Here is a 25,301-nt window from a genome sequence, read left to right on the forward strand (position 1 = left end):
TCTTTCCCAGTCGTTCCACCTTGCTTTCTGCCTACCTTCATTCCCTATCAATCATTCAAGATCCTTTCACCATATTGTAAAACCTGGACAGAGTGGCTTTTTTTTTATTATTACAATTTCACCCTAAACAAGGCAGTGGCTCAAATGTGACAATACTCCATACATGAGCAAATGGTTTCCAGGTATAAGTAACTTTCTAGCATGGTAAAGAGAACCCACTTTCTTCAAAGCAGCTTTGGCAATGCTCTCAATGTATCTGTTCCAACTCATGTTCCTTGTGAACATGAATCCTAGAAGTTTGAACGAAGTACTTTCAAGTAATGTATCTTTAGCCAGAGCTATTTGTGGTTGAAAAGGTTTCTTGTTCGTCTTGGCAGCATTAAATGCGACCATCCATTTTTGTCCCCATTCAACTACTGATTGGAGGTCTTTCTGTAGTGTTTCTGGCATTTCCTTAGATATGTATTCATTTGTTTTCCCCTCATGCCTGTTATATAGCGTGCTGTCATCAGCAAATATAACCATCTCGGAGACAATTTTATCAGAGAGGTTATTTATAAATATTAGGAATAAAGGTCCAAGGATGGACCCTGAGGTACACTTGTATTTATATAGTGTTTAGATGTACGACCATTGAGGACAACCTGGATTTCTCTCTTAATTCAGAAGGATTTGATTATGTTAAGTAGTCATCCAGTGATACCGTATAATCTGATTTTCCTGAAAAAAAATTGTGCCAAACCCTATCAAAAGCCCGATATATTTAGGGCTAACACTATCCTTCCCAGCTTTGTCCAGTGTATGGTACATACATTCAGAGATTACAGATATCTGCTGTAGAATATTGTTGGTCAGTCAGAAGTTTAGCAGCTGCAAGATGATGGACTAGAGTTTGGTTAATAAGGGACTCAAATATTTTGGCGAAAAGCAGGAGGAGGCTAATGGGGTGATAATTTAATAGGTTAGTTCTTTCGCTAGAATTTTTGTAAACTGGTACCACAGAAGCAGTTTTCCAGCATTCAGGAAAGCAAGATTCATTAAGACATTTGTTGTAAAGTTTGGAGGACTGGAGCATCTTCAGCAGAGAATATTTTTTTAATAGTACAGCTGGGATGAGATTGGGTCCACATGCTTTAGAGGTGTCTAGGTTTTTTATGATATCATGCACCTGAGAAGGGGTGATTTCCAGATCATCTAGCGTGGTGTCTGTCCGCACAGGAAAGTCAGGGTGGGAGTGGCTTGCTTGCTCCAATGTGGAGTTAGAGGCAAACCGTTAGCCTTCTCAGTTGCTGTGCAAACAACCTCATGATTGTTGGATAATGGGGGATTTGTTGACTGCCTATTATTTACTACACTGTTGTAGATTTTCCAGAAATCACGGATTCCTAATTTCTGTGCTTCAATGCGTTTTCTGGTGGTTTCGGCATATTCTCCTCTCTTAACTGTCGCCATTTTTTTCTTACAATTACTACCAGCTTCTATATACTTTTGTCTGTTTTTACTGGACTTATATCAGTTAAATCTGCGGTATGCATGCTGCCTTTGAGCAATGGAAGCTGTACAGGCAGAAGTAAACCATTGAGGAGGGGGGTGCTATAGAATTTCTGCGTGGGAACATGTGCTTTAATTGCTCTTTTGAACCATTCAGTGGTCTCATTTGCGCACTGTTCAGCAGGAAGAAAAGAGGTTTCCTCATAGGGCATCTCTGATGAGATCCCTGATGGCTTCCCAGTCAGCACTATTATACCTTGTCATTTTGAGCAATGGCTCTTCAGTTTTAGGTGCAGAATTTAGGGCAATTTCTACCATTATCACAGCGTGATCAGCATTCCCGAGTAGGCTATGGCCATTCGTTACACTATCATTGGGAACTGTGGACAGAAATAGATCTAGAAGTGAGGCATATTGATCTTGCTGATCTAGGAAACACATCGGAAACGTAACCGTCTGTGATAGGGAATGATATATTGCTGTCAAAGTGTGGCATAAGAAACACTGGAATACGGTTTGTGTGGCTCAGAGCCAGACAATACAGTTGCACAAGTAAAATTGTCAGTCAACCATTATTTTTTCCAGATGTAGAATTCAGCAGTTTCTGCTCCCAACTTTCAAACAATGCAAAGATTTTTTTTTTAAGGAAATCGCTCCAGACAAGACATAAAACCACTTGATGTAAGGTGCTAAAGGAAAAAAAAAAAAAAAAGAAATTTTTTTTTTAAACTTCAAGATCAAAAATTAGTGTTAGATGAATAGATCCAACTCAAAACAGTAATACTTCCCCCTTTGTCAGAAAAATGACTTGTAGAATGTGAGGACTGAAAGACAAAATTAAGGAAGCAAAAGTGACGAAGTTGACGAAAGTAATTCCAAGGTCCACTTTTCAAATAAATGTTTGCTCATTCATGCAGATTAATGATGGTAAAATTTAAGTTTTGTGGCTCTGAATGAAAACATGAATTCAATACTATACACAGACGACAGTAGAAAGTGGTCTCTGGGTTTACTTTCAGCAGCCTTGTAATTCTTGCTTCTCTTTGTCTTAATTCTCACATTCTCAGATGATAAAATGGATGATGACAAAGATTGTCAACTTATCAAATCATTTAACCATTTTTTTTTTTTTTTTTTTTTTTAAAGATGCACATTTTTATGTAATTACAAAGAGAGAGACAGAAAAGGGAGGGAAAGAGAAACATTACCGTCCCAATTTTTGCATAAACTTTTTAAGTGATTAGCAATTTTTAAACCTTTTAAACTTTTTCTAACTTGAAAAGACATTATTTTAATAAATCTGTATTTATCACGTTAACATAACTTTGATAATTACATTGTATTATTTATTTTACTATTAATGCATTATTAAATTCTAAAATGCAATAGCATAAAAACAAAATTGTTAAAAAAATTTAGTTACCACCAGAGAGAATTTTTTCTTCATTAAGTCAGCAGTTTTACTCTTGTAAAAAAAAAACTAAAAAAATAAAAAAAAATTAGAAATGCATTATTTTGTGACCCTTCAAAATTTTTAAAGGAATTCAAATCATTGAATAACATTACCTTAAAAAAAATTAACAATTTGATCCAATTAATTTAATAACCAAACAACAATAGTAATTAAAAGTAGAAGTTATGGATTTTTTAAAATGTTATTCTCACGTTTTGGTTGATATATATTCTGACAAGATCAGGGATTACATCCACCGAAACGTTGTGAGAACATCCAAGCTGACAACAAAACTGAATTATTCAAATAAAATTTTACTTTTGAAATTCAACTTAAAATAAAAAAAATTTTAAATCCTGGGTATTACTGTGTAGGTACAACTGGTTGCAAAATTAAGAAAATTGAAAAAGAAATTATTCTTACATCTTTTGTATGGGCAGATATGTAATTAGCCGTTTCTGAATCATCAGCACATTTTGTGAGCCATCTCTTGATAGTACTGCAATCAGTGGGAGCATGGTATTCAATACCACAGCGAAAACTGATCAAATAAAATATGTTTTATATATTAAAAAAAAATCAAAATAAAACAAGTATATACTTTCAATAATGGAATTTCTGAGGAATAAGACAAAGATTTGCATCTGTCACATCTATTTTCACATGATCTTTAAGCAGCACATGCTACACATTTCAAGAAAACACAGTTGTTAAACCTGACATGGAACATGAGAGAACGTTTGTGTCGCATATAGTGTTGGAATGATTAATAGGAATTAGGAAAATCAGAGCTTTTTGAGGTATCAGAAAATTTTGCACTTAATTTCTGATTCCCAAACATTTTTTTTTTTTTTTTTCTTAAAAAAAAAAAACAAAAAAAAAAAAAAAACATAAAACAAAGGGCCAGGGAATGTGTTATAAATCGCATTCCCAGATTTAACATGGATTCTTAGAGTCTAATTTATTTCTATTGTATTGGTACATTACTGTAAACATCCCTTTGTAAACCTTTTTGTACATATTTGCTAGACGTTTCAGGGAGTTCCCATTGAATTTAAAATATTTAAGATGCTCTGAACAAGTTTTTTTTTTTTTTTTTTTTTTAATTTCATTGGTGCCTATCATCAGTTTTTGAAATAATGTTTAAGGTACTTCTCCACTTTGAAAACAAACAAAAATATAGATAAAAAAATCTCATGCTTTTATAAAAATTTTCGATAAAATACATAAAGGAAAAAAACCTTTCTAAATACAAAATAATATTCCCTCTGGACCAAATTACCGTAGGTTTGCAGACCTTTACAAATATGGCCCCCCTCTACATGAAACAATAGTTTTATGCATATTAAACCAAATACAAAATTATCAAATGCTCATAATCATAAAGTAACATACTTATACTCTCACATTTACGTGCAACTAACCCCCCCCCCCTCCCCTGCCTTAAAATAAAATAATCCGTGAAACAAAATACATACAATTTACAGATATCATTGTTTTTCTTTTTTCACTTACAATTATACTGAGGAAACCAACAACTTATTTCTTTTTTTGGTTCACTTTGTTTGATACTGGGACATTTCCTTCATGGTTTTCTTTATTTACATTTCTTTGATCACATGTATAGCCCCCCCCCCCACCCCCCATAACAAACAAAACAACCCTGAAACATTTTTATTTACGGTTACCATTGTTTATTTTGCATTTCCTGCATTAGTAGCTTAAAATTCAGTTGACAACCCAATATCGTATGCAGGTGTTTGATTATAGACAAATTAGAGATTCATTTTCCTTCAACATGACTTTCCTTTTGTTAATTAGTATTTGCACCTCAAGATCCTGACAGCAATTATCCAGGTTATTCTGACACCCACCCAGCATTTCCCACTCACAGGATGGGGTTGTCTATTCCAAGAGCTGTTCTTAATATGGGAATGCTGTGGGTGACAGGAAGTTGGGTGTGTGTTCTGGAAGCTGTTCTTAACATAAAGAGGTTGGATGTTGGGCAACAACAACCGTATTGTTTTTATGAGGGGAGGAGGATTGTTTGATTATAGACCAACAACTGTACTTTAATTTTTCTATGAGAGAAGAGGGATGTGCTTCCACCAGGCAACACCAGTTAACAGGTCCCTCTAGTATATATTAAACAATCAATAGCTAACCAAATCTTTATAACAAGGAAAACATGGCCATTTCTTCATAGTTCATACTTGATAATACAATCTACATAATTGATTGAACTGATCAAGTTCTAGTCAACAATAGAAAACCATACTAAGGCAGTAAAATTCTAACAAAATCTGGAAAGCAGATTTTTTTTTGCTCATTTGTATACAAGATTGATTTTATAGTTATAGTTAGTAAAATAATATTTTCCACTTGTTTCACTTTAATTAGAGCACTAAAATATATAAGTTTGTTTTTAATATATAAAGATTTAACCAACAATATTAAACATGCATATGTTCATAAAGTAATCAAGTTTAAATCCAACAGATTTATTATAATCAAATGTTATAAAATATCTAAGTTTGCGTATCCCTCCTTGAATTCGTAAGCATCACAGTATCACTGCACTAAAATCAATGTAAACTTAAATATTGTTCTATGTTGAACAAGTAGCAGTTGGTACTAATGGATAATGGATTCAGGGTTTGAATATAGTCAGCATTTCATGTGCATCGTAACATTTTGTCTGAATCATCCATCTGCTTGTAATTTAAATGACATACTTTTTCTGTTCCCATGTTGTTCCTACAAGTTTTTCTTCTGCAAAATTTGAAGAACATTTTTGAGTAAAACCGAATTATTGAAAACTAAAACAAAAAAACCCCAAAAAAATCAGTTATCTGCTTCTTGTTTACATATACAAAGAAAGCTGTAATAAGATTACTGTGTTGAGCTTGTATGAATTATCTCCCACTAACTTAGCACATTTACAGCAGCAATATTATGGGGAAATATTACAGAACTAAGCAGAATTATTAGATAGATCAAAAAAAGCGACCATGGAATTTCTGTAGAATCCCCAATATTGTTAAAATTTAGATTTAATACATATATTCTTACCATTTTTCATTATTCAATTTATTCAAATAATCAAACAAACGAGTTTTAATTTTCTGCAAGATTAGTTTAATTTTTCCTTTTCAAATATTTTATCAACAAGAATTAATGAACTTTCAATGATTCTCTTTTATGGCATATCAATCCTTTTCTGCTTATGTAATTTATTTTGGTAAGTTCTTAATATCTTAAGATATTTGTGAGGTTGATGTACACTTATGTAAATGACTGGCTGCAATTTTAGGTCCAAGAGATTTTATTTAATCCATAGTCAAGACAAGTATTTTTTCAGGTCTGTTGTCATTACCCTCAGTATCAATGTAGTTTAAGGTCATACTTGGGACTGTAGAAGATGTTCAATCAATACCATTATCGATGAGGATGAAAAAAAAATGTATCCAGACCCAAAATATAGATGTTGATTTAGAGAAGCCATATTTATTTTTCATCCCTACTCGTCCAGAAGAGAAATTAAAAGGATAAAAATAGATTGTTCTATTGTTTCCTTACCAAAAGGAAGTTTTACATTTGGAACATTCAACTTTCTTTGCCAACGGTTGAGCAGCTCTCACAATCACAGGACAGTTGGGGCCAGGGCAAAATCGAAGTTCTGGATGTGTCTGTAAACAGAAAAGTTAAATTAAACAAAAGGCAAGGAATGCAAACAGGATATAAGTGCAAAAGAGAACAAAGGGGGGAAAAAGAGAACAAAGGGGGGAAAAAGAGAACAAGGGGGGGAAAAAGAGAACAAGGGGGGAAAAAGAGAACAAGGGGGGGAAAAAGAGAACAAGGGGGGGAAAAAGAGAACAAGGGGGGGAAAAAGAGAACAAGGGGGGGAAAAAGAGAACAAGGGGGGGAAAAAGAGAACAAGGGGGGGGGAGTGAAGAGTGGAAACAAAAAAGTGGATTAAAAAAAAAAAAAAAAAAAAATGTAATACAATGGTTTATTACCTTAACATGATCCATAAATGTTAATCTCATGTAACGATCTCGAATATCTGGCTGACTAAGAATGTCACAAAGAACATTTTCAGGAACAAGTACATTACAATCAGACGCCATACATTGGATACCTGACAAACAGAAAAGAAATCAGTATTTCTCATGTTATAAATCAATTGATACAGTCATTTTGTAATGTCATTAATTTTGCAAGAAAGTAACCTTTGAAAATTAATGCCTGAACAGACATTGATATATACAGATAAATAATAAAGTATTATTGAACACGACTTGCACCAACTCAATGGCTTTATCAGTATAATAGCAAAGAGATACCCAAGTGAAGTGTAGAACTTTGTTGTACACTTGAGTACCCACTTTGCAGACACCCTTAGTAGTAAGTGGATGCTGTAAGAACAACTATTGCTTAAGGTGTTTAAAATTTTTTTTAACTACTTCCTAAAGTGACTGAAATCCAACTATGAACTATGAAGATTGGTTGAGAGGATAAGGCGTGATCTGATTCAAATTCATAAAGTTGGCTGGCGCCATGGTGGTGAACCCCAACTGTGTGCACCATCCTTAGGTGAGGAAGTTTATGAAGAGCTGCACCAAATATGACCTTTAGCCTTGAAAAATAGTGTGCACCATCCCTAGATGGGGGACTATCACCACGCCAAGTTTGATCATGATCTTTCCAATGGTATGGGATATATATATATATATATATATATATATATATATATATATATATATATAAAAATGAAGATTGAGGGGGCATCTCTCACAGTGGTTTTAATACAAATCTGAAAGTTTTTACATCCCAGCACAGTGTACACAGTCTAACATTCCAAATGGTCACCCATCTGGTGTTGGCCAGGCTCATCATTGCTTAATTTCAGTGATGTAATGAAAACTAGTATGTCAACGTGATTATGCCATATGCATCTAGAAGGAAAACTGATATAAAACCTGTCTGCTCTGTTCATTCAACTGTAGTGACTAAGATTAGCAGTTCCTGGATGGTTCTCCACAAGCCTTCATCAGTATAAACAATTAGTATGGATTTGTGACAACTTAATTATTGTGGTGAACCTCATATCAAAACTGAGGGGAGAAGACTTTTTATATGTATGCTTATATGTAAACATACATATTACTTATATACAAACGATGTAAGTTTGTTTCCTAAATTCAAATTTGTTTTTATATAACTTTAACAAACATGCACAATTGCAGATAACCCACTGAAAAAATAAAATATTCAACATCTCCAAATATAAAATACAAATATGCAGAGCGATTTTACTTGATCTTTGTTTAGTAAAACTCGGGTAGAATATATACAGTAGAACCTCGGGATAAGATGGCCCTAGGATATTTTTTTTTTTCAGGTTACGATGTGGAATACAATGTTTTTCCGGCCTCTGGTCATGATATTATTTATACTGTTATTTGATTATATAGATGTGTATCATATACTGTACTGTATTTTGTTATTAATTTTTAATGCCATATTCCGGGATTCTACTTTATAAGAAATTAAATTTAAATTAAAGTTGAGCCCTCTTCAGGGAATAGATAAAAAAAAAAAAAATAAAAATAAATAAATAAAAAAAAAGCAGTGTCAACTTTAGTGCAAATACAATATTCTGACTTCCAGTCACTGAATACTGTTTTTTTTTTTTTTTGAATGTCTGACAACATGGCATTTATAGGTACTTAATTTCCTTCCATTCAGGTGTTAATTGCTGGTAGCTGTGAAGAAAGATGGTAACCTATAAAGTCAAAGGTGGCTTTGTGACTGGATTCAGGTTTTCTGACCAGCAGTAATTATCACTTCCTACACTGATGATTGTATAAGCATAAAATACTAGATGTCTGTAGGTATAAAAATAATTGTTAATATTTATTTAGAAAATATAGTTGTAATTCTATATATATCATCCACATACAGTACTGCTTCACAGCTCATCAGTGCAGCTAGACTAGCAACTACCTTAACCCAAGTTTGAAACTACCACATAGGTAACAGCCGGTGCTCCTACCCGTTACGCTATTCAGCTGCTGCTAAAACAGGTATGTGAATTAACAATGTTCAAAGATTGTCCAAACAATTAATGAGAGAGATTTGATGTTAAACATGGAGAGAAGTTGACAGGCAAAGAAAAAAAAAAAAAAAAAAAAAAAAGGCAAGACTTACCCGTAGTAACACCTTGCTGAATTTGTACTTGGAAGTATCTATCCCAACATTCTTTACAAAATCCATGTCCGCACGTTAAACTTTCAATCCGGTCTCTGGAATAGCGCAAAGTGCAAACGGCACACACCAAACTGTTTGCACCAAGATCCTACATAAAGTAAAAACAAGGTATCATCAAATCATAGGAAAGAAAAAAAGACAAACACTTAGGTCATACACATTCCAACCCATCATCAGTTGAGCGAAGTAAAAATCATATGTCATGATTTTATCAATGGTGCAGTCATGCTTTTTCTCCAATGTTAGAAGGAAGATATTGTATATGGTTGACAAAGGCCAAATCATAACTAAAGATAATATTTCGATGCTTGTGTAGATTGGTAATCTTTTTACATTTTAGAAAAAATTATGTACTCATGTCAAAATTAGTATAAAATTCAAAAACTTATAAAAATGATCCGGTAAAATGCTAGACATATTTTTAACAATGAAAAATCAACCATAATTACACCCTTAATTTAAGCCAGAAGTTATCTCCCTTGTTTGTCATACTGAATTGATTGCACAACTCTTCCACATTACAACATATGGTATAACGACTCGATAAATTTTATTTTTATTGTATCATTTTTAGTCATTTTTGGAATTTATACCAACTTCGACATAACATGCAAGTACAATATTTTCACCTGAAATGGGTTGGTTTAAAAAGGTCACTAATCTACACAAGCACCAAAATTACAGAGAAAAATAAACTTTCTTACCTGAAATTTGACAGAGGGCATAATATTTGAATCCACAAGTAATCTGGCAGGATTTTCTGTGTGTCTGAAAGTTTGAAAATAGAGGAAATTTTAAAATATCTAAAATTATAATACAGTTAAAAAGAAAAGTGAAACTTTAAAAAGACGATTACAAAATCCAAATTAATAATTATAAATGACATCTACATATATATAAAGCAACGATGTGTACTTGTTCATTCAGCTTTTAATCAATAGTTCATCTCTAAGTAAAACTAATTTCATTTGGAATCAACAGGTTCTTGTAGATGTTTTAATCTAGTTTTAGCATACTATCCCCATGGATTAAATAAAGGGTTCCATTCAAAAATCCATGCAGATTCAGAGTTCAACACAAAGATTCTGAAATTTTATAAGATACACCCAAAGGTCAGAGGTTACATTGACTGAAACGTAAAAATAATGATCAAGATGAAAACAGTAGTACAAAGTATCCAAATACAAATAAAAACAAAGGTTTTTTTTTTTGTTCATCATATTTATAGGTTTTTGATTTTAAAATGAATAGGGTTTTAAAGGTTTTGTTAATTCAAAATCTTGTCTGCAAAATAAACAAAACCTAAAGAATTTAAAGATAAAGACAAGGTGCAGAATCTGTTGACCAAGCAACCCACTCTAATTGCTTAAATTTATGGAGGTCAGACTCCAGCTCTGATTCTTAACACAATGAATTTTGCCTAGCCCACAGTTGTTCACGTTTTAATGTATTTCTAGTTACTTTCTGGGAGGAATAAGTAAAAAAAAAAAAAAAAAAAAAAAAAAAAGTAATTTATTTACTTTTTTAGTAAGTTTTCTTTCTGCCATCCATGTTCTTGAAGTAACATCTTCGAAAGAGCAGGACTTATCTGAAAGACAAAAAAAAATATAAATGATCATTCTACGGACAAGGAGGAGAAATAACTTTTCATGTAAAATTTCTTTAAACAAACCAAGGATGAGGAGTCCTCCTCCACCAGTGAGAAATCTACTTTCACCATGACTAATGTTTCTGCAAAATTTAAAAAATATCCAAGGTGTGGTTATTAAGTGTGAACAAATGAATGATTTGGGGGTAATTTTCCCCCCTAAAATGGTAGGTTGGTGGAGGAGGCAACCAGAGTCATCCCAGAATATCCATTTCGGCAAAAATTTACTTTCACCATTACTAATGTTTGTGTAACATTTCAATAAAAAAAAATTCAAAGAGTGGTTATTTAAGAAAAGTGCGAACAAATGAATAGGAGTGAATTCCTTTGTTTGGGGACAAAAAACACTAACACGAAATGATGTTCCAGGGAAAATTATTTCAAAAATAAACATTTAGCTGATGATACTATTTTGGTACCGTTTCTTTACCCATCTCCCTTCAATCAGTTGAAATATACAGCTGATCTTGATCTAGGTTCAGTGATAAATTCGGATAAGAAATGGCTTGTTTCATTTAATCCTATTAAGACTCAGCTTATGTCTTTCAATCGTAAGCATGCCCCTCTCTTCCCAAGATTCTTATGGATGGTTTTGCTCTTGAGAAATAGACTAAAACTTCTTGGCCTTTCTTTCTCATCAAATCTTTGATTTCATTAAATTCATTGCTATTTCTGCTTCTTATAAAATCAGTTCTCTATCGCTTTAAACACTTTCTCATATCAACCATTCTCTATCTTTACAAAGTATCTCATTTGAACGTTCTTGATTAATTGCAAAAATTTATTTATTTGATTGGCCCTACCCTTCTTCATTGCAATCTTTCACAGACATGATGTTGCTAGTCTCTATAAACACTATTATAACGTGCTCTTCAGAATAGTTTGATCTATTCCCTGCTTCCATTGTTCCAGCTCATTTGACTTGTTAGTCTAGTGGTCTCCATAAATTCACCGTTTTAATACCTCATAGTAATAAAGCTTCCTATTTCAGTAACTTCTTTCCAAGAATTGCAAGGTTGTTTAACTCTTCTTCCTGCTCACTGCTTTCCTTCTACCTACCTACAACCCGTCTTTTCACGAGTAAGGCCAATTGTCGATTGTTATTAGCAGTACCTACTCAGGCTTGTGCTTTTGGGTTTTCCAGCAGACAATATTTTTTTTATTCTTCAAATGTGAAAGAAAAACATTTTTAATTAAGAAACATTTCTTTAAATCTGGTGAGCAAAGCTCAACTGACTCATTGTCACTTCATAAGTCTTAATGCTTCTATATTATACAAACAAAAAATTTGGATTTTAAGTGAAACAAATGGTGTCTATGTAATTAACAAGTCACAAATAGTAACATCAAAAAATTAAGGAAAACGGTAAGGTAGAAAAATTATTCATGAAAAAAAAAATTTATGAAAGAAAGGGAAATCACTATCTTACATTTACTAAAATAGATAAGCTGACATGGGAGATAATTAAGTGCGATTGCTTACGTTGTGATGAATGTAATTCAAAATGTTGGACAAAATTTATTCCTTGTATAAACTTTAGCAAAAAAAGTTTTTCATAAATTATTTTTCTCCTTTCTCGGTTTCCAGAATTGTTGACTGTAATTGTTGAATATGTCCATAATTATTTTAATTGGAATTCACTGAGATGAGTATTGTTTATTAATTTTTATTTATTGCGGACCATTATCCTCATCTTTTTTTTTTTTTTTTTTAGTTGTTTTCACAACGTTTCGGCAAACTCTTCCTCTGGCTTTCATCAGGTGGTAACCGCGACGAATAGGAACTTTGAATCTCCTGACTGCATTCACTGCAATCATTGCCTTCTGTAGTTGCTGTCTCACCACATTTTTGGCGAAGTAAGCCTCTGGCCAGCTTTGGGGAGAATTGAAACCACTATCTCCAGACAATTCTTACCTGGAACCGTAGAGATTCAATGTGGCACAGTTGATAGAGACGTTGAATCTCTAGGGTTCCAGGTAAGAATTATCTGAAGATAACAGTTTCAATCCTATCCAAAGCTGGCCAGAGGCTTACTTGGCCAAAAATGTGGTGAGAGGACAACAACTACGAAAGGCAGTGAATGCAGTCAAGAGATTCAGAGCTCCTGTCCGTCGCAGTTACCACCTGACGAAGGCCAGGGGAATAGTTGGCCGAAACGTAAAAACAAGAAAAAGATGATAATAGTCCGCAATAAATAAAAATTTATGTCCATAATTGTTGAATATGTCCATAATTATGACATGACAATTATGTAGGTACCAATTGTTTTACTTGAAATTCAATATATTTTTTTCGTTTGTATAATACAGAACTGTCAAGATTTCCTTACCCACACCTATTACTTTCACACGTTTCAGGTAAGCCTTTCTCCAGCTGTTGACTTTTTTTCCTTCTTCCCCTCTCCCATCACAACATTCCCCCTTACTTCCTCAGGCACCCTCTTCTACACTTATTACTTAATTTTGCATCAATAACCTCTTGCATACGTAACATCCTACCAACTACCAACCTCACTTCCCTCCAATCCTAACATCCATGTAACATACTCAAGCACTTAACGATTTTTTGTATATTTAATCTAATTGAAATAAATATGAAACAGTGATAAATGATCAATCAAAGAATATCAAAAGAATTCAAATATTATGAACAACGCAGTTCAGAAATAGAGATTTAATTCTTGTTCGTCATTCATAATGAATATCACAGTGTGGCTTTAAGGTGCCGTGTAACCAATTTCACCACAAATCAAACAGAAGAGAAAGTGATGTTTGATAGAATTTCAGGATGTGACATGAACATCTTAGGGAATATGCAATGGATGTTGTCCTTTATTGAAAGAGTTTGGTTTGGTTTGGTTTGGTTTTACGGCATATCAACCTTTTTTTTTTGGTTATTTAATGCCGAATAGTTTTTTTTTTTTTTTGGAATAGATATTTTAATTTAATCAGTGAGTCAAATCAGACTTTTTGTATCATTAGGTGATGTGCTTCCTTCCTTTTTTGGGGGTGGGGTGTAAAGTTGGATTGAATTAAAGTTATATTCTTTTATATAGATTTACTTTTTTCAGAAATGTTAGTATTTTGTTGGAGTTTATTTTTTTAAATAATTCTTTCATATTGTTGACATGGTAACAATTTTGCCGGATATGCGCGAGATCGCCACAATCCAAAAGAAAGTGTTTTACTGTAAAAGGTTCTTGGCATGCAAAACATTCTGGAGGGTCTTCTTTTTTTAGCAGGAAGGAGTGGGTTATGTGCGTATGTCCTATGCAAATACGGGACAAAATCACTTCCTCTCTACGTGATCTTCTGGCATCTGGTAATCGTTCTTCTATTGTGGGCTTGATCTTGAAAAGTTTATTATTTGGACAGTTATTCCATCTTTCTTGCCATTTCTTCATAATCAGATTATTTATTTGTTGTTTGTAGTCAGAATGTGGAATTTTTATATTGCTTTTAAGGAGTTTTAAAGCATTTTTGGCAGTTATGTCAGCTTTTTCATTGCCCTGAATTCCAGAATGACTGGGGATCCAGCAGAATTTGATACTTTTGTTTTGTGAGAGAGTGTGTATTTTTTGTAGCAGTTTGATGAGTAGTGGGTTATTTAAATTTTTATTCTTTAAGGATTCGAGTACCGATAGGGAGTCTGAAAAAATTATAAATTTGTTGTGGGTAAGGTCAGTGATGAGATCTAGTACCATATCTAAGGCTGTGGCTTCGGCACTAAAAATTGAGGCAGGGTCTGGTAGTCACTTCTGTAAGGTAATGTTAGTGGATACAACTCCGCATCCGGTTTTGTTGCTGTCTTTGGACCCATCTGTGTATATGTGCTGATGGTTTGGGTATTTTTCCTGAATGATAAGGAGTTTTTCTTGATAGGTTAGTGGATGGGTTTGATTTTTTGGGAGGTTATTTAATTCAAGGATGATTTCAGGGTATTTTAGTAGCCAGGGTGGAAGGCTTAGTTGGTTGACATTATGGATATTGGTGATTGTGATACCTGCATCTTCTACTAGTGGTTTTGTACGGAGACCAAAAGGTTTTATAGCTTTTACTTTTTGGTAATATAGATTTTGGTAATTTGGATTGAAGGTACAGTTAGAGGTTGGATTTGTTGGCTGTGATTTTTCTCTATCATAGAGCGAGTAATCTAGTGAGTTTGCAATGCAGTTATAAGCAGGATTTTCTGGGCAAGAGAGAATTTTGGTCAGGTATTGCAAGGCTAGTTTGTCGCGTCGAATTGATAATGGGGGTTCATTGGCTTCTGCATAGAGACTATCGATGGGGGAAGTTCGGAAGGCTCCCAGCGCAAGTCTGAGGCCCTGATGTTGAACGATGTCCAATATCTTTATATACGACTTTCTGGTGGCACCGTAAATGAAGCTACCATAGTCTAGTTTCGATCGCACTAGTGACCTATATAACTTTAATAGGGTTTGTCTGTCCGCTCTCCAATCTGTGTGGGCAATGACCCGCATTAGCTGTAGGGTTTTATTACAGTTATTTTTAAGATGTTTTATATGAGGGATGAATGTAAGTTTTTTGTCTAGTATTAACCCTAAGAATTTATGTTCATTTACAACAGGAATCGGAATATCATTTAGTTTTAAAAGAGGATCTGGGTGCAGTTTTCTTAGTTGACAAAAGTGCATACATTTTGTTTTGTTAATGGAAAATTTGAAGCCATTCTTAGTTGTCCATTTTTTTTTATTTTGTCAATGCATTGTTGAAGTTGACGCTCAATTATATGGATATGTCTTGAGCTATATGCAATTAAAAAATAGTCAACATATAGAGAGCAATCCACGCCTTGGTTTATGCATCCAACAATACTGTTAATTTTTAGGCTGAATAATGTTACCGACAAAATACTTCCCTGTGGAACTCCCGTTTCCTGTTCTTTGATGTCCGATAGGCATGTTCCTACACGGACATTGAATAGTCTATTATTTATGAAGTTGTTGATGAAGATGGGTAGTCTTCCTTTCACTCCAGCTTCTTTGAGATCTTTCAGGATGCCATACCTCCATGTGGTATCGTACGCCTTTTCAAGATCAAAGAAAATAGCAGTCATATGCTTTTTTTGTATAAATGAATTTCTGATGAAAGTTTCTAAAGGAATTAAATGGTCTGTTGTGCTACAATGTTTTCGGAAGCCACACTGAAAATTAGTTATTATTTTATTTGTTTCCAGAAACCAAATTAACCTGGTGTTGACCATTCTCTCCATGATCTTACACACAGCTTGTTAGAGCTATGGGGCGATAATTGGAGGGGTCAGATGCATCCTTTCCTGGTTTTGGTATAGGAATGACTGTGGCTTGTTTCCATATGGCTGGAAGATTGCCATTGAGCCAGATGTCATTATAAATAGAAAGTAAATACTTTAATGGTTCATCTGGTAGTTGTTTTAGAAATTCATACGTTATTTTATCAGGTCCCTCAGCCGTGTTGTTGGCTTTTTTTAATGAATCCTTTAGTTCATAGATGGTAAAAGGTTTGTTGTATTCTTCCTCATTATTACTTTTAAAGTTCAGTTTGGTTTTTTCTGATTCCTGTTTAAAGATCTGGAATTTTTTATCGTAATTTTTAGAAGATGAATTATTTGCAATAGTATCTGCAAGCAGGTTTGCCATGTCCTCTTTTTTAGTTATTTTACTATTGTTTACACAGAGGTGGTTGAGAGGGGAACTGGTGTTTTTTTTCCTGATATTTTCTGAATCGTATTCCATACAGTTTTGTCTTTGGTGGTGTTATTGATTTTAGACACAAAATTCTTCCATGATTCCCTTTTGGCTTCGTTTATTGTTCGCCGTGCTTTAGCCCTGCATATTTTAAAGTTGTTTAAATTCTGAGTAGTTGGTTGATTGTTGAATTTTCTTAATGCAGCACATCGTAGCCTGATAGCCTTTTTACAGTCATTATTAAACCAGGGACGATTATACTTGGTTGATGATTTTGTTTTAGGAATACATTCTTCTGCTATTGAGATAATGGTATCTGTAAAGTGAGTGATTGGGTCTTTCTCACATTTTTCAGGTAGGAGTTTGTGTTTGCATAGTAATTTGAATTCATTCCAGTTAGCTTTTTTAAGGTTCCAACGAGGAATTTTTGAGATTATTTCAGGACCAAAATGTTCTAAAGTTATTGGGAAGTGGTCACTTCCACAGGTATCTATATGCACTGTCCAATTGTAATCTATAAAGATACTAGGATCACTTACAGAGAGGTCAATTGCTGAGGACGAATTTGTAGCGGAGTGAATAAAGGTTGGTTTTTTGTTGTTATATATGCATAGATTGTTGTTGTTGATAACATTTTCTATAGTGATTCCTTTTCTATCTGTGTTTGAGCATCTCCAACTAACATTATGACTATTAAAATCACCTAATAATAAGGGGCGAGGGAGTTGGTTGATGAGTTTTTCTATTTCGGTTTCATCTATGGGGTCGTTTGGAGGCAGATAAATGGAGCAAATTGTGACCGTTCTATGTAGGGTGGCTGTGACAGCAATTGCCTGTAAGTTAGTTTGTAGATTTATTTGGCTTTGTGCCGTGTTTTTGTTAATGAGAATGGATGTTCCTCCTGAAGCTCTATTTGGGTTATTTGTTGTATAGTTGTATTCAGTAAAACTTTGAAGATTGATATTTTCAGATGGTTTTAAAAAGGTTTCTGGTAGGCATATTATTGTGGGACAGATCGGATATCAGTAGAAGTAATTCATTCCGGTTGGCTTTTATACCTCTGCAATTCCATTGGATTATTTTGTTGGCCATAGTTTAGATTTTATGTATTTGATTTCCCTTTTGTCTTGGGAATAGGGGTGTTTTCTTTTTTATGGGGGTTTAGAAGTTTTGTCTTCTATTTCCATTGTTTCCAAGGAGGTTTTAAATTTATTTTGGTCTGTAGTTCTTGTATTTGAATCATTGGACTGTTTCATGTGCGTTTGAGCACTTGTGAGCTTTTTATCATTGGTAGATTCGGTTTCTGTTTCCATGGCTTCTGGTTCTTTGTGTTCAATTGGTTTGTTAGCTTTTATGCTTGATTTATCTCTGCTTTTAGATGTTGAGCGAGATCGTGGTTTGGTTTTTGTGGGGCTGGTTTTCTTTGAGGAATTTTTCCCATTTATTGTTCTTGTCTGTTCGGATGTTTTTGGAGAATCTTTATTTTTTTGCTTGTTGTTATCTGTTTTTATATTAGAACTCTTGTGAGGGATTAAGGGACTCTCCTTATTGTTGGTATTCTGCTCTTCAAAGTTCTCTATCTCCAATATCTTAAAGCTATTGGAGAGGGGAATTTGTGGGTTTATTTGTAGTTTTTGTTTAGTTAAGTTTGGTTCTGGTTTGTTTTTTTGGATTTATTTCTGGTCTACTGGGTGTGGCGTTTGGATTTTTGGTTCCAGTGAGTTTTTTTTCATTTCTTCAATTGTATTTATCAATATTTTGATTTGGTTGGTGAGGTCTTGGATTTTAATATCGAGGTTTGTTGTGCAATAATTGTCATTGTGTTTATTTGTGTTGGGAATATTCTTTTTGGTTATTTCGGAATATTTAGCTGTTACTGCCTTTTTCCTTGCTTCTGAGTAGGTGATGTTTAATGAGTGTTTAATTTTAACAATTTCTTTTTCTTTTTTCCAGATTTCACAGTCTTTGGAGTAGGCACTGTGATTTTCTATACAATTGGCACATTTATAAGCTTTTTGACAGTTGATATGATTGTCGTTTTCTCCACACCTTCCACAAACTGGCTGGCGTGTACATCGGTCCTGATGATGACCAAACTTTTGACATTTAAAGCAACGCAGTGGGTTGGGGATGTATGGTTCGACTCTTAGTTTCTCATAGGCTATTTTTATTTCTTGTGGAATTTTTTGTTGGTAAAAGGTTAATATATATGAGTGTGTGTTTATCATTTCTCCATTCTTTTTAATTTGAATTCTTCTGACATCCGTTACATTTTGTTCTTTTAGATTTGAACGGATTTCGTCGATGGAGCAAAGTGAAAGTTCAGGGCTTTTCACAACTCCTTTGCATATGTTTAGTGTTTTGTGAGGGTACGTTTTTATTTTTATATTGTCAAAATGTTTCCATTTTAAAAGTTCATCTGCCTGTGTTTTGGTAAGAATTTCTATCAAAAGATTACCATTTCTTAATTTTTTCACTAGTTTAGGTTTGACCCTTTCTGATAGTATTTTTTCTATCTTGAAGGGGGAGAGTTTGGTTAAAGGCACTTCTCCAATTGACTCCATTACTTTGAAGTTTGGATAGTTATCCGATTCCTCATTCGTGTCACTGTCCGAACTGTCTAAAAATCTTTTTTTACTTGGATTTTTATAACTCATATTGGGTTCGTTTTTTTTTAATTCATCATCCCTGCTCCCCACCCACCTTGGAGCCCTACTTGGGATGCGCACAGGGGGGAAGCCCATTCGCCCTGGCTACAACAGGGTTACAGGTATGATATACTTGTACATAATGTAGGCTTCGAGCACTCGTGTATCTTAATTTCTCCCATCCAAGTAAAATATGGGAAAGATCAGAGAAAAACATCCATGTCTAGTCCTTGTTCACTATATACAATTGACCCTCAGCCACCGCTTTCACCACTTGTTTGGGGATCAGTATTGATGGGGAAGTGTTGTGTATTATTTAGATTTGGTGTAGATTGTATGCGTATAAGTGGTGAGCTAGACGTGACCAGCCGATTGATCGGATCGGGCCTCTCCGATTGCCCGTCTGGCCCAGTACGAGGCCAAAGTGGAGTGTTGCAACTGATACCTTTATTTCCTTAGGTATCAGTTGTTCAGCCACCAGGATCCTTTTCGTAGACATTACGGGATGCCACCTACGGCCAACAGGTGGCCCCATTGAGGGACTTTTACTCTCTGCAAGGGGGCAGTCAGTGTATTCTAATGCCCCACTGACGGGGTTGGGAAGTAGGAAAAAAAAAAGGGAAGGGGGCTGTTTTTGTTTTTGCAGAACATAATTAAGTTTTACAAAAGAGAATAGGAAACAAAAACGGAAAATCGATGTAGGTGCATTTCGTCTCAGGAAGCCAATAGACAGCCTGATCTGGTAGCACCAGTTATTGAAAGAGAGGAGATCCCGCAGCAGGTCATCTCTAGAATGACCTCATGTTTGTTCAATTATCAACAGGACTTCTGCTCCACTTTGCAATTTTTTTCAGTTCACACAGTGGTCAAGTGTGAACACGCATCTTGTGATATCACGTCAATGATTCATCTTTCAGAAATGCAGTTTTAATGAGCATCGTTTTTATTGGTTTATTTTTTTTTTTTATTGTATTTTCACCCCAAACAAAGCACAGTGCCATTTTGATGGGGCTACTATCTGGGACATAAATTGCAGAGATACTATGTAGGGAGTTGAGCAGCAAGATGTCTGTTTACATTACACTTGAACTTTTGCATGCAAGTACAGTCAGAGAAGCAGGAACCCGGAAGGGAATTCCAAAGTAGTTCTGGGGAAGAAACTATTAGAGTAAAAGGCTTTCTGGCATCTGGTGATCTGAAGGGGTAGGATTTTGCTACTTGTCGAAAGCATTTACGTCGAAGGAGTACAAGGGCTTGTAGTTCAAAACAGGCAGAGAGATGCAACATTTTGTCGATGGGACAGAGTTTTAAGCCTAGCTGACAGTTCGGGACCTATTAGGTTGGAGACTTTAACCCTATCCAGGAGTACGAAATAAGTAGCAGCTGCATCAGCCCAAATGTGACAATACTCCATACATGGGCGAATGGTGGTCTTGTAGAGGTACAGGATATTCTCAGGGGTAAGTAACTTTCTATTACAGTAGAAAGAACCCACCTTCCTTGCAGCAGCTCTGGCAATGCCCTCAATGTATCTGTTCCAACTCGTGTTCCCTGTCAACGTTAAGCCAAAGAGTTTGAACAAAGTACTTTCAGGTAATGTATCACTAGCCATGGCTATTGATGGTGGAGAAGGTTGCTTGTAATTATTAAAGGAAAGAAGCTTAGGCTTGGCAGCATTGAATGTTACCATTCATTTTGGCCTCCATTCTAATACAGACTAGAGGTCATCATCTAGGGTTTCTACCATTACTTTGGTACGTAAACAATTTTAAAACTAATGTCTTTTATAAAAAGAAAATTTTTTTTAATAAATAAAATCACAAAGTCATTCACTGCATATAGTTTAAAAGCACTTTTTTTTCTCAATCTTTAATCCACGTATACTGGACCTTCATAGAGTCCTCTTGCCCGACTACAGTATAATTATCCCTCTATAATTAAATGGATCTGCAATGTGAAATCTGATCAAATCCAGCACACCAGGTTAGAGGATTTGCTGAAAGCGCTGCATTTGCCCAGCATAGAGGTTATCCTAAGGTTGAATCGATTACACTGGTATGGTCATGCAGAACATTCACCATCCTGGATAAACCGTTACAGAAGCACGGACATCTTAAAATCACAGGAACACCGGTCGGCCAAGGAAAACTTAAATGATTACACAAAACTGTACAAAGTAGAATTTGAAGAGTTGACTCATTGAAGAGAAATGAAGGAGCTTGTGAAATATCAAAAACATCTGACCACTGGACAAGAGAATAGTTGACGTTAAATGAATAGGAGATGGTTGCTTCACAATGCTGAACATTTCTTGCTCTCTTCTGTTATCAATAAGAATGTTTGATTAGTTAGCAAGTAATGCACAAAAAGTTAAGCGAATAGTTTACAAAAAGACTTGGCATTAAATAACCAAAAAAAAGTTGCTATGCCATAAACCTAACTCAACTATACCGGGCTCACAAAAGCCAAATTCAACATATGTAAGAGACAAAATGTATGATAATAAATTAAAACATTTAAGAACTGTCAGATTTTTTTTTTTAATAATATATATTGAAGTAGCTGAAATAGACATCTACACCAAGTAAGATGTGATAAGCATAATCTTATAAACTAACTAGGCTTGCAGAATCCATAGTTCTATCATCAGTAATAATCAGGACACCTACATCTTCCAATGTCAGGCCAGTTAAGTTATTCACATAAACTTATGAACACTAAAAGTTTATTTTTATTTAAAATCATTAATATTCAATAAAAAATTCCAAGCCATTTTTTTTTAATTTGAAATGAATACACTCGACAGGCAAGTTAGGCTCAGTCTGAGTAGCTAGATTACAAGAGATGAAAAAAAAAAAAAAAAAAAAAAAAAAAAAAAAAATGGTTTGCGCAATAATTCCTTAGATAATTACTTTGGCCAGAGTCCAACAATTTGCTGGACATTCAGTGATCAAACAATTGTGTGAACTGCATGACTTACTTTGCATATGTGCCACTGATTGATTGAAGGGGGGGGGTGATAAAGTGCAGCTGAATCTAAACCTTTTTGGCAATGATTATTAAAATGAAGTGATATTAACTATTTCTTGTTGGAAAGTGGGACAAAAAACAAGTCACCATAAGAAAAGGGGTTAAGAAGAGAAAAAGATACAGGACAAGGTCGAGAGAAAACGGAGACCCAAGGGGACAGAGTTGGGAGAAAATGGAGGCCCAAGGGGACAGGTAGGAAAGAAACTGAATTTACTCACATGAACAGCACTACAAATATATTCAACTTCTTCATTCAACAACCTCTCGACATCTTCAACCGTTAAAAGCTCATAATCGAATTGTTCCGTATCATCACTTTTCGGTTTATCAATCTCAAGGTCATTGACATCATTGTTGTAGTAACAGAGAAGGTCATCGTCTTGGTCAGATTGTTCATAATCCGAATCCTGATCAGATCCTTGACTTGGCATTTCCGTAGACATGATTCAAAAACAGAACAATCCTATAAAAAAAAAAACCCTGCAAAAAAGGTAAATAAATAATTAAAATAAAACATACATAAACAAAAGATCTTGTAGAATTTTTACAGAAAGAGATATTAGTGGTTCTGATTGGTTTAGCTAGATCAAAGCAAATTTTTGTAAATAGAAATTTACGTAAAGTTGATATCAGGGAGTCGTGTTATATGTATGGTTGCAAGCCTCTGCATGAACAACCTAGAAAAAAAATTTATTGAAAGAATTCTGCAACATCAACTCTGCAAAAAATAATCCAACAGAGGAAACTGAAAGGATAAACAAAATATATTCAAACTAGCATGGGTGCCCGGCGTTGCCCGGGTGTTTGGAGGTGTATGCTGAGCAAAAAAAAAAGGGGGTAATTTTTTAAACTTTGACCCCTATTATGACCCCTGAAAATTTATTGTTTTGGGCTCAAATCAAGTTATTAAGTTAGATCCATGTCCACGGAAGCTATATCTAAAATTTAAAGTGTGTAGACCCAAAATTGTCGGAGAAGTTTGGTAGAGTTCTCAAAGCTCAAATCGTTGAACTTTGACCCCTTAATCGCCAAATTTCTGGCTAAAAACCGATCACAGATTTTTCCAAATCTCAGTACCCTGTATATCAAATTTCGAGTCTGTAGACTAAAAATTGACAGAGTTATTTCGTAGGGAAATGTACACACACACACACACACACACTTTCACTTTTATAGATATATAGATTTAAAATTTGAGTCTGACAGAATGACAAAATTATATTGCAAACCGATATATTAAACAAACGAACTTCAAAGAGACAAATGAACACATAAGTAAAAACAATTTGTATTAGAAAACATTTATTCCACGTCTTTTTTTTACAGACCTGACGACTGAGGTTCGCTCTTAATAAAAATTGTTTTTTATAGTCTTAATTTTGACTTCCTTTTTCATAAAAAACTAAAAATAAAATCAAGAAAGAAAAGAAATTTAATTTTATTTTTTCATTAATTTCTTTCTGTGCAAAGCAATTCTTTCAAACTTACTCTGTTTCCAAAATGTTTTTATTTTATTCCCCTCCCCCTTCATTCATTTTCCTCCGCATCCTGGCAAGATTACTGTACACATAGATTCGAAAAAATAGTCAAAAACAAATATATAAATAAATGTTATCAAAGGCAAGATAAGTTACTTTTCTACCTAACTGGATATCTTTTTTGTGTTTTTATTCAATGTAATATATTTATTCAGCTCGAAAAACATACAGTGTTTACCGATGTGTTGGAAAATTCAAGATGGCGTCTCACACCCTCTTTAACACCGTAAGTTTGGGAAAAGGTGTTATAAATAAAAAACTATACAAAATACTATTAAAAACCCGCCGAATATATGTCAACCTATGTCACGGTAACATATATTGAGCGAGTTTTTAACAGTATTTTAACAGGGCACATCGTAAAAACTGACCCATTAATTTTCCTGAAGTAAAAACTATATAGTTTTTAAACTTTTAAAACTGTACATTATAAAAAGAAAACTGTTCGAGTGATTTTTTTTTTTTTTTTTTTTTTTTTTACATGGGTGTCACCACTTATCAAGGCCCAGAGGCCACTCAAGGATAAGGGTTAATAGGTATACATTAGTCATTGTGATTTTAGCATAGTAAACAGTGGGAATTTTGTAACTTGGATTACTTGAAAAAGAAAACTGTTCGAATGATTGAAAATGAAAACAAAATAACAATGTAAATATATTGATAAGAAAAAAACAAAAACAAACGAAGTTTCCGTTTCAGGAACCCGAGTTTAATTTTATGTCGTAATCATTCAACTCGTTAGCGGTTTTATTCAGCGATTAGGGATAACCATACGACATATCTAATTACCAAAGCGATTTAAAAAAAATTTTTTTTTTTTATTAAAACTAAACCTGTTTAGTTTTAATGAACCAATTTTTTTAAAGCCAACACTTTAGTTATTTTGAGAGCGTGCAACTGCACCCGAAAGGTTGATTAGGAAACTCCAAATCCTTTTATGACTCGGAAAAAAAAGGGCTTTTTATCGGCTTAAATGATAAACTAATGTTAAATATTAGTATTTGCCATCGATTCTGAAATAAAATGAAATCCTGACATTGTGATCATTTTTGCAGGTGTTATGTGCCAAATATTGAAATAAGAATGTTTAAATTCAATTATTGTAATTTAAGTCTTTAATTTTAAAGTCGATTTTATTTATAAAATATCTTTTTAGAAATCAATCTCAAAAACAATCTGAACAATAAATCTCTTGTTATGGCTAAGTTTTTGTCAAGGGTAGAAATTATAATAGACAAGTATTCATCCATGATGACATTTTACCGATTTCCTGGTTTACAGGTATTCTTGCTAAATTTCTTCGAAAGAATTGACATAAACAATACTTCAACTAAATACGTATATTTCATGCAATAATGACTTATTTCTTCTGACTTTTCCTAAACTAAACATAAAACATCGGTTAGGGTTAGTTTAACATTCTGTAAAAGTACCTTCCGTTTTTTTTTTTTTTTTTTTTTTGTACTTCTGCAGAGAAGGTAAAAAACCGATAAAAACTGGATATATTTTTCGTGTTTTTATTCAATTTAACAT

The 25,301-nt window shown here is 34.0% G+C and overlaps 1 protein-coding gene across 8 annotated transcripts in view; it reads right to left on the bottom strand.

Annotated features, from left to right (window-relative positions):
• LOC145292898 (putative E3 ubiquitin-protein ligase ariadne-2) overlaps positions 1-25,301 on the bottom strand; it is a 100,704-nt gene that overhangs the window by 20,595 nt on the left and 54,808 nt on the right. For 6 of the 8 annotated variants that reach the window (XM_080139063.1, XM_080139097.1, XM_080139072.1 and 3 more), the window contains 7 exons: positions 22,449-22,710; positions 10,738-10,805; positions 9,922-9,985; positions 9,158-9,305; positions 6,964-7,085; positions 6,524-6,633; positions 3,368-3,485 (listed from right to left, as the gene is read on the bottom strand). In XM_080139063.1, coding sequence (XP_079995189.1) covers positions 3,368-3,485; positions 6,524-6,633; positions 6,964-7,085; positions 9,158-9,305; positions 9,922-9,985; positions 10,738-10,805; positions 22,449-22,673 — 855 coding nt within the window. In that variant the 5' untranslated portion in view covers positions 22,674-22,710. The remainder of the gene's footprint in view (positions 1-3,367; positions 3,486-6,523; positions 6,634-6,963; positions 7,086-9,157; positions 9,306-9,921; positions 9,986-10,737; positions 10,806-22,448; positions 22,711-25,301) is intronic. The other 2 variants (XM_080139080.1, XM_080139053.1) reach the window with 1 other exon arrangement.

Source organism: Euprymna scolopes, chromosome 2 (assembly GCF_053919585.1).
Source record: "Euprymna scolopes isolate OS-2025 chromosome 2, ASM5391958v1, whole genome shotgun sequence".
Taxonomy (NCBI): Eukaryota; Metazoa; Mollusca; class Cephalopoda; order Sepiida; family Sepiolidae; genus Euprymna; species Euprymna scolopes.